This window comes from Falco punctatus (genome assembly GCF_963210335.1).
Source record: "Falco punctatus genome assembly, chromosome: 1".
Taxonomy (NCBI): domain Eukaryota; kingdom Metazoa; phylum Chordata; class Aves; order Falconiformes; family Falconidae; genus Falco; species Falco punctatus.
This window is the reverse complement of record NC_137580.1, coordinates 54,594,121-54,611,498: the sequence shown is the minus strand read 5'-3', so window position 1 is coordinate 54,611,498 and position 17,378 is coordinate 54,594,121. Positions and strand designations below refer to the sequence as shown.

Here is a 17,378-nt window from a genome sequence, read left to right as displayed (position 1 = left end):
ATTTAAATGGAAGGTGCCTTTTTGGGTTAGTCAGTTGTGCTCATCTGATTCCCAGACTCCCGCCGGCTTGCTGGCTCCCCCTGCCACAGAAGGTAGCTGTGTAGGTTTCTTCTGGTAGCCTGCAACCTGCACCTTTGTGAGCTCAGGGGTGTTCATTAATCCCTCCTTGACTCTTCATAAATGAAAGCTGTAATACATGACTTGTTTTTGTTTTGCAGCTTGCCTGATTTCTGTAGCGACCTGAGGGGGTGCTGGCGCCCAGGACTCCAGAACTTGGTGCTCTGGTACAGGCTTTCCACCAACGAGCTGGGGAGAGTAAGTAACCTGCTCCATGTCTGGGGATCCTATGGGCTGGGGGGTGCCTCTTTCTGCACTTCTTTTGGCCCACATTGCAAACACTGAGGTCTTGGACTTCTCCCAGCATAGAGACTGGAGGTACCCATATTTCTATGCAGCGTTTATATTATTTTTTTATCATGATGTTTGTTAACAAAGTTGCTGCAGCTCTTCTGTACTCCAGCAAGAGAAGTTCTTGGTTTATCCATTCTTGCAGATTAGCTGTGTTTGTACAACAAACTGCTACAACTTACTCTGCCACCTCGTGAGAAAAGGCAGTATGCAGCAGAGGTGTTTGACGGTAGTGCTGTTCCATTGTGGTGTCAGTAATACTGTCTGTTAATGAGGACACCCGTGTTGGATTTCAGTGTTCTGTGCAGAAGTGCAGTCTCCTGCAGTGTGTTGAAGTGGTTCTGTGTGGGTCTTGGAGTGGGAGGGAGGCCCACAGCAGCAGCTGCTTTGTGGCACCAGCTGAGGCTATCTGTGTGGGGGAATCATCTGGTGGCACGCTCCCCAGCAGCATCTGCTGCTGTGGCTTTCCCTTCCTTCTCATGTGACCTTACAGGCTGGGGACATACTTCCCAGTACCTGGCAAGCCAGGGGGCTTCTCATCTTTGGAAATAAGATATGTGAGAAGTCTGGTGTTGTGTACCCACAAAGAAAGTGCTGTTAGCTGGAAGGTTTGGGCTAAGCATGCCTGTAGGTTTGCCTGTGCTGCACTGGCAGAGCCCTGGGGAGGAACTGCACTGTTTGCTGCCAGAGGCAGGAAGTTTCCCCATCAGGATTGCTGTTCCACCTTCCTGACATGCAGCCAGCGCTTTTCTGGGCTTTTGCTGTGATCCTGTTAAGGGTGTTATTTTATACAGTCCTAACTGGTGGAGATGAGCTGGTAGAGCTTTCAGATGTATGCCAGCCTTGTAGCTACTATGCAGATCTTGTGCATGCCTCAAGTTCTTGCTTTACTTGTGGGGTGCACAGCTGCAGACTCTTAGCCTGTGAGTTTCCTCTTTAGCTGGTTAGTTAAAATGTAGAGAGGAGATAAATGCTGCTACCTAGCTGAGGCAATGATTTAGAAAATGATCTCTCGTGCTGCATGTTGTTTTTCCCAGAGAGTTCCTTATTTACAAAGGACTTCCCATCCTGAAAAATTTCAGAGGTTTTTTGGGTTTGTCAGCCTGCACCCCCCTCCATAAAGCTACACTGTGGTGAAATATTTCTTACTGAAGTAGTCTGTAAGTGCTCTTGCTGTCCTGAGAAATTTTATGTATCAGTAAAGGAGTTTCATAATTTCTCTTTAAATAAGATTCCAGTCTCTTCCTTGGGGAAGAAGCTGTTGGGTTGGGGACCTTCACCTTAATAGGACCAGTCACCCTCATTCATCTTATTCCTTTTTTCAGCCATGTCTGGTTCCCTCAAAGGCCTGTCCATCAAAGCATCTTTAGATGAATTCCTTGCTGCATGATGCCTGGCTAGCCTCTGTTCCACTGTCAGGAAGCACTCTGCCAGGGCATGGTGCAGCCATTGGCCTGGCGTTAGCTAGGTTTCTTGCAGGCAGCTTTGTGAGGCCATCCTTGCTAATCTTTAATCAGCATTCTCATGGCAGACTGCTTTGATGCCAAGCTGAGGGGAGTAGGGCTTCAGTCATTGTTTAATGCAGTTGAAACTCCTCACCCCAGCTGCTCAGGGCAGATACAGCTTGCCAGATCCTAGACTTTCAAATTAAAAGGAAAGGTTACTCATTTTGTGTTAGCTGTGGGTTTTGGAGGTAATAGAGTTGGTGTGGGTTCAACTGCCTGAGCAGCTATTGCTGCTTTTCAGAGTCTTTCAGCAAGCCTTGCAGACAAGGCATGGGTGTTATGCTCACAGTGGAATCAGTGCTAACCCCGTTGTCTCTGAGATCACAGGTGCTGTATCATTGACTAACTCTTTTCCAGATTTCACTGAATTAACATGTTTAACATGTCTACAGAGTACATTTTGAAGGTGGAAGTCCATGCCAAGATACAAACTGCGTGGATGCCCCATTAGCTCAGGGTTGTCCTTCAGACCATATCAGCACCTTCCGCCACACCCCAGTGGGATCTCTGCTGCTAATAAGAATTTTCATGGCTGTTGCAGTATTTCTGCTGAGACAGTAATTTCTGTAGTGTGTGTGTCTCTCTGTTAGGAGTTGAACCAGAATCAACAACTTGTTTCATAGACCAGTGGAAAACCCATGGTTGCTCTCACCTCAGGATATACTTGTATTGGTGAACCCTCTGCATTGGTGAGCCCTTCTCGGTTAAACAGTTTCTTACTAAGAGTCATTTAAAACTGTTGGCTACAAAGCAATGAGGTTGGTTGAACCTGAACTTCAGGTCTAAGTGTGGCCCAAAAGACACAAATTGTGCGATACCTTGTAAGGAGCCTATAGGAAATCAGTTTAATGGGTCTCATTCTAACTGACCTCAATTCAGCCTGTTTTGGTGCTGAGATCATGTATTGTACTTGTTGCTTGGCAAATACGGTTGCAGTACCTCCATGGTAGCTCCTCATTAGCGTGCTGCATCCCTCTCTGTGGCTCAGCAGAGGCTATCAGAAGGTTGTTGCTACCTTATGGTTGCTTAAGACTGGAGAGACTAGCTGCTTGTTTGTGCAAGATGTGATTCACAAGATCAGGCTAATTCTCTGGTGCCTGATTTGGTTAATAATAGTAATAGGTTGTGAAGGAAACCCTGGAGGAACTTCTCAAATTGCAGCAGGTAAATGGAATAGCCTGTGCTTCTGCTCCCAGTGCTGTCATCCTTCATCATCACCTTTTGCCACTGGTAACAGCAGCAGAAGATGTAGTACTGGGTAGTGTAGGACACGGTTCGGCCTTTTTTACTACCTTAGTATATCACACTTTCAAAAAGAAATTAAGTTCTTGCTATACTGATAGCAATTGTCCTTGCAAACCAAGGACACAGCTCTTGCCTTGGGGGAGGGTGTTGTGGAGAGGAGAAACCTGAAAAGAAATAACTGAATCTTAGCTGGTTGTTTGTCTTGAGCTGGTAGTTTATTGTCCCCAGACTCATCTTATTTGTCAAAAAATCGAAAATGGTATCATGAGGTAGAAATTAATCATATTTCAGAAAATGTTAAATAAAATTGCTTTTTTAATAGACGATTGCAATATTTAATGTGATTATTCATGGCTCAGGATTAGGAAGCATCAGGAACAACATGAAACTATTCTGATTATTCTGACAGACATTTAATTATTTAAAAAACTGTTTTTTTCTAAGAATTAAGTTCTTTCGTCAAGAAAGTGGAACTCTTATATGATAACTGCAGATAACGAACCATATCTTGACTTGTGACTCAGTTAATAGATCATTCTTTTTGAATGCTGAGAATCCTTTCCACTGCACTGCTATATTGCAGGATAACACGGCACAAGGCATGTCAGTTTGGGAACAATTTACACTATATTGCAGCAGTTGTCAATACAGGATGGGTTGTGAATGGAAGGGGAAGGAGGGACCCAGGAATATGCTTATATTATTCTAAATGCATGTCTTCATTAGATTCGAGGAAAGAATCAAAAAGCCCTAATGAGAGCCTGTCTCACAACTACTGTTTATGCAAGTGATTTGGTGACCGACACTAATATAAAACCGGATTCAGATGCAAGGTGGGTCATGTCTGTACATCATTCAACATGTAGAAAGACTGACCGGAGTTTTGTCTCAGTATGCGAGGCATGGGTCTCAAATACTCTTTTAGTTAAATAAAACTACACATCCTATGTTAGTTGGTGTGGCTGTCTCTTATAGCCATTGTTTTTGAGGGAAGGTGAGGCTAAACAAGTACTTTGAGAGAAACACCAATATAATTCTCAGTGTAATTGCTACTGAACTGTTTTCAGAAATATTTCAGTATGATGCTGCTACGTTAATCATGAGGTTTTGTTATAAAGCTATAAAGGTAGTTTGTGTAGCTTCCTTCTGGAAAGACATACATAACTCCTGGCTTTTAAATTTGATATTACCTGATCTTAAAGTAATATTTTTTTCCTGTGATACTGTAGAAATTATTCTTTCCAACATTTCTTCATTTACTAAAATGCGGAGGGGTTTTGTATGGCTGATGAACAACTGTTTAATCCATAGATGTATTATATGAGAGTACTCTGTATCAAATGGCACTGCCATAAAACCTGCCAAAAGTGGAAACAAAGGAGAAATTTGTGTACTCTTATTTGGATAATACAGCATTGTTGTCCATATGAGTTAGTTCCTCATGACTTTCAATTTATTTTTCCTTCATACCCCTGTGGTGAAAAAACAAAGAAAAAACCCCAAAGCCAAACCAACAGAACCCCACCCAGACGGCTGAATTGTTTTCTTGTCAAAAATGTAAATTAGTTGCTTACTTCCTATAAATAAGATTCTAGTCCTTCCTTCAGTTCAGCAGCAAAGGAAATTACTGCTTATGCAACTAGAACTGTAGCTGCTGTCTGGTTTATGGTCAATTGAGACATTCAGCACTTGGTAACTGTACCTAGAAGGGTCACGTCTTAGATGTTTGGGTTTGGGGGTTGGGTATTTCTATCTGGTGGCATTTTTTGGGTGGGTTTTTTTTTGGTTGTTGTTGGGGTTTTTTTGTTTGGGTATTATTATTTTTTTGACTTCGTACCCTGGATATTCTTGTTATTCACTAACCATGTCATTTTATAACTCTGCTGGATTTTTGTCCAGTGGTGGTGATTTAGATTCTCATTAACCTCTAAGTGAATTCCACAGAAAAACTGTCAATGGTGTGTTTTGTGGTTTTTTTTTTAATTTTTAAAAAATCACATCAAAGTACCTCCTGTTCAGGTGCTTACCCCCATCATATTACACAATTCATAACTTTTGAGATGATTTTGTTAGATGATTTGATACCCTTTTGGAAGGCCATTCTTGGACTACCTTTCATTGATGTTAGGTATGTTGTAATTTCCAGCCTAAATTTAGCAGTAACTGGTTTACATGCACTCATTTGTTGTGCCAACATTACACTTTAAAGTTTTGTTGGTTCTGTCAGCCTTTGTTTAGCTGTAAGCCAAACCGTTAATATCCTTGTCGAAGACAGAAATCTGGTACCTTGGTTATCATCCAATTTCCTGTGTTTTCCATTAATCCCTGGTGTGTGAGAGACCAGATGCCTTTGGGCTGTTTCAGATGAGGTCTGGGCATTACCTCGCACGATGGTGTCAGTGTTTTCCTAGCTCTGCGGGAAAGGCTGTAACCAGAGAATGTATTTGCCTTCCCCCATGCATGCATCTCCGTGGAAGCTCTGAGCAGGTCAGTACTTCACTGGTGTAGCTGGATCTCTTTTCTTCCATCACATCCAAACGTTTGCATCACAGCCAAACACTGACAGCAGAATTTCTTAGTGATTCCCTGAGTGAATGATCTTGTGCTCTGTGTTACTTCGTTACATTTCTACTATGCTCCTTAGCACCCGATTTTCCTTTAGGTGAGTCTGTCTTTCTCTTTGCAGCAGAGTCCAAATTTTGTGTCACCAGCAGATTTCACTAACTTTTGTGACAAGATCAGTAATGATCATATTAACTGAAATTACTTTTTCTAATCTGATACTTTCCCCTCTTTGGTTTAGTTTGTATTTTGCCTTCCTTCTTACTGTGTCAGAAGGAGAAGTTCCCAGTTTGCTTCCACTGAACCATTTATTTGAACCTTTCTTTATTTTCCCTCTTGTTAACTCCTATGAGGTAAACAGTTTGTGCTTCCCTCAGTGCATCAAAGCTCCTGTACAATAGCTTTGATAATTGTCCATTCCTGAAGTCTTCCTGGTTTTGCAGCCTCTGAAAAATACTTGAAGCAGCTTGTCTGGGCTGTTGAAGTTTGTATACTGCATCTGAGATCAAAATCAAGCATGGAGGAAGCCTGTGTTAGTGTCTTACAGCCTTCCGTTGCCACAGGGAAAATAACATTTTGTTAAAGTACCCATTTGCTTCAGCGTCGTTCCTCTGCTGTGAACTGTAAATTGTATTTTAGCTGGTTGTCCAGTGGTCAAGAAGCAGACACACACACACACACAAATACAAATTTATATAAAGCTTGATATATTTAGATATAAACCATATATTTATATAATAAATATAGGGCTGTGTATGTATTTTTTATATCTATCTGTGTGTGTGTGTATATATATATATAAAAAAATAAATGATAGGGTGAACTTTTTTAGAAGAATCTCTACCTTGAAGTTTCAAAATCAACCCGCACTGCATTGGCTACCACTGGGTCCCCAAGGAGCCGCAACAGCTAATGCTGTGACTGTTGCATTGCAGACTGGGGATATAATGCACTTCGGTTAAATAAAAATAGGAAACTGATGACAAGAGGAATGAGTAATAAGATATGTACAGAATTGTTGTGATTTTCTTTTGGTATTTTGCTTTCAAGATGGAAAGAGTGAAGACTGCTTAGGACAGCAATAAGGAAAGGCATACAAGGTATCTGCTGGTGGTGGAACAACTGTGGAAGGATCTGTTAGAGAAGTATCAGTGCAGTGTGTTTCTGTTGCTTTACAATTCTCTTCTGTCCTCGCACCCTGGAAGCCAGCTTTATCTTATGCTCAACTTGTCTTTTGAGAGTTTTCTAGTAACCATAGGAGTTAGAAACAGCCTTGGCTTGAAATCCTGGTCTACTGGCAGTTTGGAGGGTTCTGCTGTGCTTATTGATCCAGCGGAATGGTGAAACAATAGGCAGTGTGGATTAGATCATTTAGATGTAAACTGGCAAGGTGGGTAAACTGGAAATTTGTGTCTTGAGTAATAAAATGAAGTCATTCTCTTAAATTATGTTTCAGTACTTAATGGAGGATACCAACAAGGTGAAGAAGGTGGTGGCTTTGTTTTTGTTTTTCTGTCTGAACAGCTGGCGAACATCTTTGGTTTAGCAGATATATCAGTTTGGAGAGAGAAGCTGTAGGTCATCACATTAATTAATTGAGAGCTGGCAAACATAGAAATTACAACATTTTTCTGGGTTTTCTGGTTCCGTTTTTTTTTTTGCAAGTTTTGCATCCGTTCTTGGAAGGACAGCAGCAACATCATCATGTTCATTCCTGCAAGGTACGGAGGGGGGAACTGTGGAATAGTGATGAAATGCTGTAACAGAAAACCTAGCTGTGCTTGAAAAGCTTCCCACAGAAAACAAAAGCAAAGTGGCATCTCTAAATGACGAGCTGCTTATTTCTTCTTTAGAATTACTGTTACCTGACAGTCAGCTTTGAAAAATGCTTTTCACTGATCTTGGTGTAAATGAGATTCAGAATGCATCACTGCAAGCCTTACGGGAAAATTTCCATTACCTGGTGATGATTGCTCTGATTGTGTAATACCTTTGCACTCCAACACAGCTCTATGGCTTGCCAGGCTTCCTTCTGGCACACAGCCTGACCTTGCTGCAACCCCAGAGGCTCAAAGCATGACACTAGTGGTCTGATCAGCCTTAATGTTGAACTTTTCTTTTTGTGTGTGAGCGCAACTTACTTCTAACTTAACAAATCCCCTCAACTGCCAGTATTATAGGCAGTGTTTTTCTTTGTGTTAAAATATGTGGACTGTATAGTTGCACATAAAATGTCCTGATGCTTTCTTTTACTGTTTGGTTGAAAAATTCTGCATTAAGATAATTTAATGTAGAATAAAAAAATATAAAAAGCAGGTGTGTTTTGCCTAGAAAGTAAAGTATGTGTTGTCTGTGCAGGGATTAGGGTCAGGGGACTGTGACTGAGTTGAATTCAGCTTGCTCTGTGTGATCTGGCTGCAGAATGACAAAGCCTCAGACATGAACTGGGGACACTGTAGGACACTGGGGACACACATTTTGTCCGAGTGACTAACACTGATGATATATCCCCCAGACCAGAGTGGTTAACAACATCCATATAGTCCCCATATGGTGTATGGGAACCTTAACTAAGCAGGCAGGTGACAGAGTACCTGGAAAAGACAACCAAGAATAAGAAAAGCACTCATGAAGGACTTAAAGGATAACAGGGAAAGCATCCAAATAGGAACTTGCTAGGGGGAAAGTGAGAGGCATGAAGGCAGCAAAAAAGTATACAGGACAGAGAATTGCATGTGAGAATGATTGCAAGAAAGAAGATTTTGTGTGAATTCACTAGAAGGAGAAATGATGATGGTGGAGTCTCCAGGCTCTTTGGGCAGGACCAAGTCTCTGAGCATGTCCGATATCTGGATTACATTGCATCCCAGACAGGTCCAAGTGTGGTAAACCCCTGGAGAGCACAGCAGGGCTGGGGTGCAGGCAGGCCATCCCCTTGGCTGTGGTTGTCTTCCCTTCCGGTTCCCAGAAGGCTTTTATCCTGTACCAGTGAGCCAGGATGAAGTGGAGCGAGTCCTTCGGTAAGCAGAGCGGCTTCCTGCCTCAGCAAAGGCAGCAATGGGAAATCACATTGTCCTGGATGTGAGTGCTCCCAGACGAAACTGTAAAAGCAGATGAGTCTCCTGTGTAAGAGAATTTAAAAAAAAAAAAAAAAAAAAAAAATCCCTGAAATTACAACTGTTTTTGAAAAGGTGTTAGTTATTAGATGAAGAATAATGGGTACGAATCATTAATGACCTTAAAAAAGGACACACCTGTAATGATAGGAAATATTTGGCTAGCAGACAACATTATGCTTTCTCCAGTAGGCAGCTTGGCTTGGGAGGTCTGCATCCAGTGGCTGTTCCCAGCACAGAAAATGAATGTACCATCTCTCTATGTGCATCCAGAAATCATCAGCACAAATTCCTAATGGCCTGGCTGCGCACTTTGCTTGCTTGTTTAAATTGTGTTTTGCTACTGTTGTCCTACAGGTGATGCTCTGAGTGGCTGCTTTGCATGCAGGCAAAGTGGGAAGCGTATTTACATGATATATGCAATTATGTACATATGTATACAAAAATTATGTGTATATACAGATACGCTTTCTTATCTCAAAATGGGCCATCCACCAACCTTATAGGCTGATTTTGGTTTCTTACTTTTTTTTTAAACATTGGCCTATTTCTGAACCCTTTGCTATAGTGGGCCTTTTTTACATAGGAGCTGTGGCCCAGTGTTCTTAAAACAGTGCAAGGCATTCCTCTTACCCATTCCCTAGCGGGGCTGTTTCCTGGTATTCAAAGCAAGACTTTAAAGGTGGGATTGTGCTGTTTGTCAGAATTATCACCCAGAGAATGCTGGAATGTAATTTCTTGAGTCGTGATACCTTGAGAAATGTCATGCGGTAATCTTTTTTCTTCCCTGCTGTGTGTAGCTGTTCCTTGTGAGCGTTGAATGATGTAGTCAGTAAGACTTGGATGACTTCTGTAGGTAATTTGCACATCTTTTGCGGCTTTTTTTGGTATTGTTTTTCTTGGGCATGTGAGGGTAGGTCTGCTAGCAACCTATTGTATGAGGTTATAGCAGCCAGAATGAATGTACTTATATTTGTGTTTGAATGCACACGTGCTTATAGCAAATGCTTCTTGGAGAGAACCAGGGAAGGTCAAGGAGTCAGCTGGCCACTTAATACCCTCATAAGCAGCAGCACGCATGAACAAATAAATTTGGGTGAAACCCAGAAAAGGTTTAATGTCCATTAAAAGTGTGGAGGTTGGGCCATGCCTTCTTTGTCCTCAAACAAAAGATAATGGAATTAGTTCAAGCAAACCTGATGCTGTATGCCTACCATACAGACATAACTCTTGGTTTGACTCTCTCATTTAAAGAAAAAGGAAAGGCACCAGAATTTAGTTTGTTTTTTTGAGGTTCCCCCCCTCCCCCAGGGTCAAAAGTTTAATAAAAGTAAAATGAAGCTCTTGTGTAGCAGTTACAAAAATCTAAAAAGAAGCTCTGTAAAGAAAGTGGCTTAGAAAGATGACCGTTTCAGCTGAAGGTCACGGCAGGCCTCTCTGCAATATGATTTATGCCCTCATTTTGTGTGGTGATGATGAGTAGCTGGTAGCTCTGTCACCACAGCTCCAAGAAAACATGTGGCGTGAGGTGAAGTGGGATCTTTCAGGTACTCCCCTGGGTGGCAGGTATGCAATGGTAGTGCTTAGGTTTTGTTTCCGTGGTTGTCTGTAATTGCTTGCAGCATGGGGCAGGTCACCTGGAACACAGCAGGGAAGATCATCAAGAAAGGACAAAAAATAAATCTTCAGGGAGAGCCAAATCAAAATACTTCTTGAAAAGAAACCATAGAGTTATATGTGCATTTATGTATGTATAATTTTAAATGTAACTAGAAAGATGTAAATATCACTATAAAACATATTTAAAGCATTTTTGCAGTAGAATAATCATCAAAAAACCTAGAAAGCTGCTACAAAAACATTTGTTACAAAACAAATGTGGATGAGTGGGTTAAAAACTAATACTAAGAAGACCTGATCTGACATATTAGGTACGTTCAGGTTTAACTCAGATTTATGTGCAGTTGTGGACATCTAAACCTGTACATATATTGTACTTGGATCTTCCAAAAGGAATATTTGAGACCTCCTTGCATTTTGTTCACTGTTCTCATGGATGTATATGGAAAGTAAGTGCTAGTTTTCAGATGCTTTAGTTTTGGCATTTGGATACCAACAAGGTCACTTATATTTCTGTAGGAGTTCACTGAGCTTGCTGAAGCTCACGAGTCCCTCCGAGATTTGCCTGGGTGAATGGATGTGTTTAAAAGGCAGGTCACTTTGGCTATTCTGGTCGCAATTCAAAGATGGTTCTTGGGGAAAAAAAAACAACCCAGGAAAAAAAAACCCGAACCCAAACAGCATCTTTGTTTGTCTTGATCTGGGCATGTCCCTGCTGGTACATACGATTCAGTGCCACTGTTGTTTTGCAGGACATTTTAACTTCACTTACTGTGTGGCATTTGCTTTTAAATTGACTTTAGTTAGTTGGCTTTAATCCAGGTTGTAAATCTTTGCAGTTCCCATTTTATGTAGTAACTGATGAAACTTTTGCTATAATGAAAATACATCCTTATGTTGTCTTTTCTACTGAGATTTCTGTGGTTTTAAAATGTCGTATTTAAAATGGTTGTACCTTTGAGTCCAACCTGACCTCTCCAAAGAGTGGTTTATTCCCATGGTGGACACACCTCCTTAGGAGAACCATATTCTGGTTTAATTCAGCTGTTTGAGAGCATAATTGTGGAGTTTGGGATTTCTAGCTCATATCTGTTAGTTTTTTTTATTATGGTATGGCACAGAAGGCCCTCTCTAATGCTGTGCTGCTAGATAGGGAAGGAATAGTGTGCTTCCGAGTGTAGACATTCAGTATAATTTAGTGAGTATGACAACCGCTTTAGAAAAGTATACGCTTTCTAGAAAGACAAGAATACGTTTATGAAAAATGAGTAATCTTTCAGTTCCATACATACTGATCAGTTCTTTCAGAAGCTAGGGAAAAGAACTGTAAATGCTGTCATCCAGCTATAATTTTTGTTTCCCCTTAGTACATTTTTTTTCAATCCTTGCATGGCTGAGGGCTGTTCTGCTGTATTCTGCTATGAATTATGAACTTGGTGCGTAAGTATTTGGGGGAATTAAAAATGTTGATGAATGCGGGGTGAGGGGAGACTTTAATTTTTTTCTACTAATAAATACGGGTGGGTGTGTGTTTATTATTCCTATAGATAAGAAAGGGGAAACTACCATCTGCAACTGGTTTCCTTGCACAGTGTTGTAATGTGTTGAATTAGTAGGCCACCACAGAAGTTTGGAAAGGTCTGTTTGGCCCGTGGCAAGGAGCTGTCCCATATTTTCCTGCAAAAGAAATGCAGGGCTTTCCGTTTGGATGTTAATTTTGCTGTTTACCACTCATTTTTCATCGTAACAGACAGAATTCTCCTTTTTGTTGCAAGACTACCATCTCATTGATTCACTGGACTTCATTCATTGAGGAGAGTTGAACAGGACGTGCTTTGTCAGCACTCATTTGGGAAATAATGGAGAACTTTACCTGCAAGCCTGTGCTTGCAGCTGCAGCCTGAGACAGTAAAAATCTTTAATGACTCAGGGAAAAATGCTCCCCAGAATTTGCTACTTTTTTTGACCCTTCCAGGAAGGGAAAGAATGAAATAAAGGAAACATATCTTTATAAATTGCGTGGTTGACATGCAGTGTGCATTGGAAGATATCTAGGAACATGGTGGCTATTCAGATAGACTAAGGAAAAGGTAAAGCTGAAAATCAGCTGAAAGCTGATTTTTAGTACAAAGTATTAAACCAACAAAAGAAACAATGGAACTTGGTTTTAGACTAAAAGATTTTACGCTAGTTATTTGACAGGTTCAGTAGCATTTCAATTAAGACTCTGGATTTGTGATTTGTTATTCCAAACTGACCCTGAGATGTGCTGTGCATTTCTTGTTTACTTCAGTTTTTGATACTTCAAGAAAACTGATACACTAGTAAATAACCTGCATTCTTGTAAAGACACTTTGGATTTTAGGGACAGATTCAAGGTGATCAGCATTATGTAGCATGGATAAGTTTTTTGTTTCTATAACAAACTGTTCATAAACTTGTTGGTTAATGATTGCTTCACAAAATTTAAGATGGCATTGTTACTAAATCTCACCTAGTGGCTAACTGTATTTGAAGGCAAAAGCAAGCTCTTTATTGCAGTGTTTGTTGTTCTGTCTGTCTCGTGGGCCAACAGAAGCTACTGTACGACCTGAGACATCTTTGTGCCTTAAAATTTATGTGAGCTTATTAATGGAGGCCAACCACTACTAATAAATGTGTGCTGCATGTATAGCACAACAGTTCATCTCCTCTGACAACATGACTATGAATAATTTATAGATGTAGTTATCCTGAAATTTGTAGGGGTCATTAGCATTTTAATGAAAAAGATACAGCTGTGTACTAAATCTTCACTTTCTTTTTTTTTTTTTTTTTTCTTCTCCCACAGTTAAGCGTTTCGATCTGTACTTTGAAAGCAGCTGACAGCGTGTGGTAATGTGCTGACTGGCACTATGGGCAGGCGGTACCCAGGGGCTCACTATCGGCCAAGCAGCTCATGTATGTATGCAATTGGTCTAATTTATTTGTTGCTTTATTACTTTTGAAGGCTACTAAGTTTATAAATTTTGCAACAGTATTTATAAAGGATGCCGACATACTCTAATCAATGCCAGTTCTCCGATGTGTGCACCCAAATGATAAAGTGTATTGATTTATGTTTAAACTGCAAAGGTGTTTTCTAGAACTTTAAAAAGCGACTTGTGGTGTGACTTGACCAAGTCTAGTGTAGTGTGCTGTGTTTTGTGTTCAAGGTCTCCAACTTCATTTATTATAGGGTTCAAAAGTAAGTTTAGGTGCTATTCCTCTTCACTCCCATACCAAGTTTTTAATACCAATTATTAACAAATGACTTAGTTTATCCCAAAATGTCACTGTGCTCTTCAGCTTTAATTGCTTACAACTGCAGCTAACGTCTCCAGATTATTTATATACTCAAATTCAGTGTTATTCACGTTGTTTTTTCCTCCAAATTGTATCCTGTTGGATTATATTACATGTCTCTTACTGAAGGTTGTCTTCTGTAAAAGTGCAAAGGCAACTACTAAAATTTATTACCTGCACCTTCCGTTGAATAAGTAGACATCTCTCATGTTAGTGCAGATGGCAGCCACCACACTGCACTGATTCCACAGGGCAGGCTGTGTGAAATGAGCTGATGTGATCTTCCCTGGAAAGCTGTGTGGGGTAGTGCCCCAACTCCATGTGGCTGCTAGTTCTTGTGCACTTTCTGTTGATCCCTCAGACTGCTGAGGTGAAGCTGTGGCAGGTTAATTTCTGTATTCACCCTTCTTTCTGCTGTAATGGAAGAGCATGATCCCACATGGCTTTTCCTGGCATCAGAGCCAGCTTAAGAAACTCTCATTTCTGTACCATTCTTCCTGTTCTTTTAAAGGTTTCTTTATAAGCCTCAATCACTTCAGGCATCCAGCTCCACGCATACTTGTGTTGGCTGATGCAAGTAGTAAACTGAAGTGAGAGCTTACAACTGTAGCAGGACCCGGACATCCTATGGTGGCTTCACCATCAGACGTGAGGAACTGTATGGTGAGGTCCTGTGTTCAGAGCTTGACTTTGTGGGGTTTTCCCTAACCCCAAGGCTAAATCCTGTGAAATGGTAAAGCATGTTTAGTCTCTGCTGCAGATTAGTCATAGATGCCATGAAGGTGTTTGTTAAAGTGGTGCATCAGAGCCAACTTAGAGACTAGTTTTTCAAAGAGTTTGTCTTTTGATATTGATGTTGGGATATTGTCTGTACTAGAATGGAGGAAGTAAATGGTTGTTACAGTTTTGACAGGTCTCTGGTTGTCAAGTGCAGGAGTACAGAATTAGACTGATCTGTCGGAATCACTTGACATCAAATCTAGACACTAGCCTCCAAACATGTCCTCTTGTGCATGATATCCACGTCTCATGCCTAGGCTCAGAGCTTTAAAATGATCTACTGTAGAGGTGGGTGCTCAAGTCTTTCCCATTCCTATTTAGGGAGAATAAGTAATGAGCAGTAAATTCTTATCAGAAGACCTTGGGATGGTTTTCCTGTTGTCTGAGCAGTTGCAGACAGTGAAGAAGTGAAGTTGTTTGCTTGGGGTAACGCTACGGTTCGCATCATCTGCCAGGGCTGAAACTTGCGCCAGAACCAGCTGGCGCCACAGCTCACTCTGTTTGAGGACAGATATCAAAATATCTACTTCATGGTTGCTTTATGCTTTTGTTAAGCCAAGTTTTCCCGTTCCTTAAACTGTCAGGGTTTCTAAGCCAGGAAACTTGCTTTATTTTTTGGTTTTGTTACTGTATGGTTTGTGTAACTTCCCGGTGCCTAGCATAATAAGTGCTTTGGACATCCAACAATAATGCTATTGAAATTACCCAGTCTTAGGGAAATGCAAATCATAATGAAATCTCTGATAGCAGATTAGATCTCAGTGAAAGTGCTGGTAAAGTAAATAATTTTGCTTTTGTTTTCTTTGCATAAATAATATGTAGTTGCACCATCTCAGCTATTGTGTTTCACATTCACATGTGCAGTCTTAATGTACCATTAAGGACTTGGTGCAGCCTTAAGCCTTAGTACCTGACTTTCATCTTCTGACCATACATATGTATATACTTAAATAAAGGTTATGAAGGGCAGGATTAGGTCTGTGTGGAGTACAGCAGCTGTATTGCTGCTTTGGTGGTGAGATAATATGTCATCCATTTATGACATTGACTGTTTTGTTGAATTATTTCATAAATTTAATGTATATAATAGTGCATGGTCTTAGGAGAATAGCAAAAGGTTTTATACTCAAGAAAACAGGTAACAATGTAAACAGAAAACAGCTTACTTGAAGCCCAGTGCTAGGAAACGCATTTGAAACACAGGTGCTGAAGATGTAGAAACAGCAAGATGTTTAAAATGTAAAATTGAAAGCTGTGAATTTAACAGGTGTGTGCTAGTTTAGACTTAAAAAGTGTAATTACAGAGCAATGATCTCCGTTGATTACTGACAGTAAGCAAAGCAGTCTTGGGTGTATCCCTGGCTCTTGTGTAGCACTGCTTGTCCTGACTTAACTCTCCCTTCTGTGCAGTTTTGTTGGATTGTATTTTTTCTGTGCTTTTGTAAGAGATGTACAGTCTTCAGCTACTGCTAAGCTAGGTTTTGTAAACAGACTACTTCTATGAATTTCTCCTGAGCTCTGCTTGTATCTTTCTAATATTTACTCATAAAACCCACTTTTCTGCATTGCCTGCAGTAGCTTTTCTGAAAACATGGTACTTGTTTATGTTGTTTAGGTAGCTTCGAATTTTCTTTCATACTAAAATTTTTTTTTCTGTGCAGAGTAAAAGGGTTTTGTAAGTCTGGAAAAAACTTTTTATTGAGTTCTCCATGCATTATCCTTTCCTCGGCATAATAATTCATTTACTTTAGTGTAGCATTTTGCATGATACTGTAATGTGAACAAAGAGTTTAGGAGAAAATGGAATTGGTTCCAGTGCCATTCTGATGGCATTAGATGCTCAGGAAGGGTTTAACAATAATAATAATAATAATAATAATAGTAATAATAATAAAATGCACTGCATTGTGAGAGTGCCTTTTTTTTAAAAAAAAAAAAAAAAAAGGCAGCTCGCTTTTTCAGAAGACCTTGGAAGTGAGGAAGTGCAGGAGTTTGTGGGTGGTGGTTTTCAGCACCTGTTGACCTCTGGAGGATGCCAGGGTGGAAGTGCAGCCTGTGATGGCACATGAGCATTCAGTGGGCAGAAGGGACCTGCATGTGCCTGGAGGTTCACGACCAGCCCTCACTGCCCACAGAAGACAGTGCCACATCTCCCAGTCTTAAGTCATCCTCTTGATTTGTGGCAGGCAGAGGTGGACTTTTATTTCTTTTTGAACTGTTAGGCATCTCTTATTTTAAAATGACTCAGACTAGTGTCCATATGGAATGATTTATTGATATAATTCTGCCAATATAATTATTAGAGCTGACTGGAATTTTATTTCAGAAACTTCTGGTGGAAGGTGATTTGTTTGTTTTTCCCAAGTAAACCTTTTTTTTTTTTTTTTTTTTTTGGAAATAACATTTTGATGGAATGTTCATAAATCAAGATTGAGGATCCCTCACAGGAAGCCGCTCCCTTAGACTGGAGAGGGGAGAGGCTGGAGTCTTGATTCTTCCTGATCATTGCTCATGATAGAGGTGCTCTTATAAATAATTCTGTATACTTGAGGGCAGAGAGAGCAGGGTTGATTTTATAAACTTGGGGTTTGATTTCCCTCCAGGAACATTCAAATTCTTGCTCTGCCTGTGTCTCTTCAGCTTCCTAAGGAATGCCCAGATGCAAACTTCTTTGCACTGGGCAGCCCCTCACTGCTGATCTTCCCGAGGGGCTTGTTGCATTGTGGAACTGCTGGAAAGTCTTAGCTTTGTTGCAGTGAAATAAACAAATGCGAGATTGGTGACATAAGTAACAGTAAACCCCTGCAAAAACCCCTAA

General features: G+C 40.6%; 1 protein-coding gene across 1 annotated transcript in view; it reads left to right on the top strand.

Moving 5' to 3' along the window:
* Window positions 1–17,378, top strand: part of APBB2 (amyloid beta precursor protein binding family B member 2) — a 150,940-nt gene that overhangs the window by 26,249 nt on the left and 107,313 nt on the right. Inside the window, exons 3-4 of the mRNA XM_080378984.1 lie at window positions 219–315; window positions 13,287–13,396. Of these exons, the coding sequence (XP_080235110.1) occupies window positions 13,351–13,396 (46 nt within the window). The 5' untranslated portion in view covers window positions 219–315; window positions 13,287–13,350. The remainder of the gene's footprint in view (window positions 1–218; window positions 316–13,286; window positions 13,397–17,378) is intronic.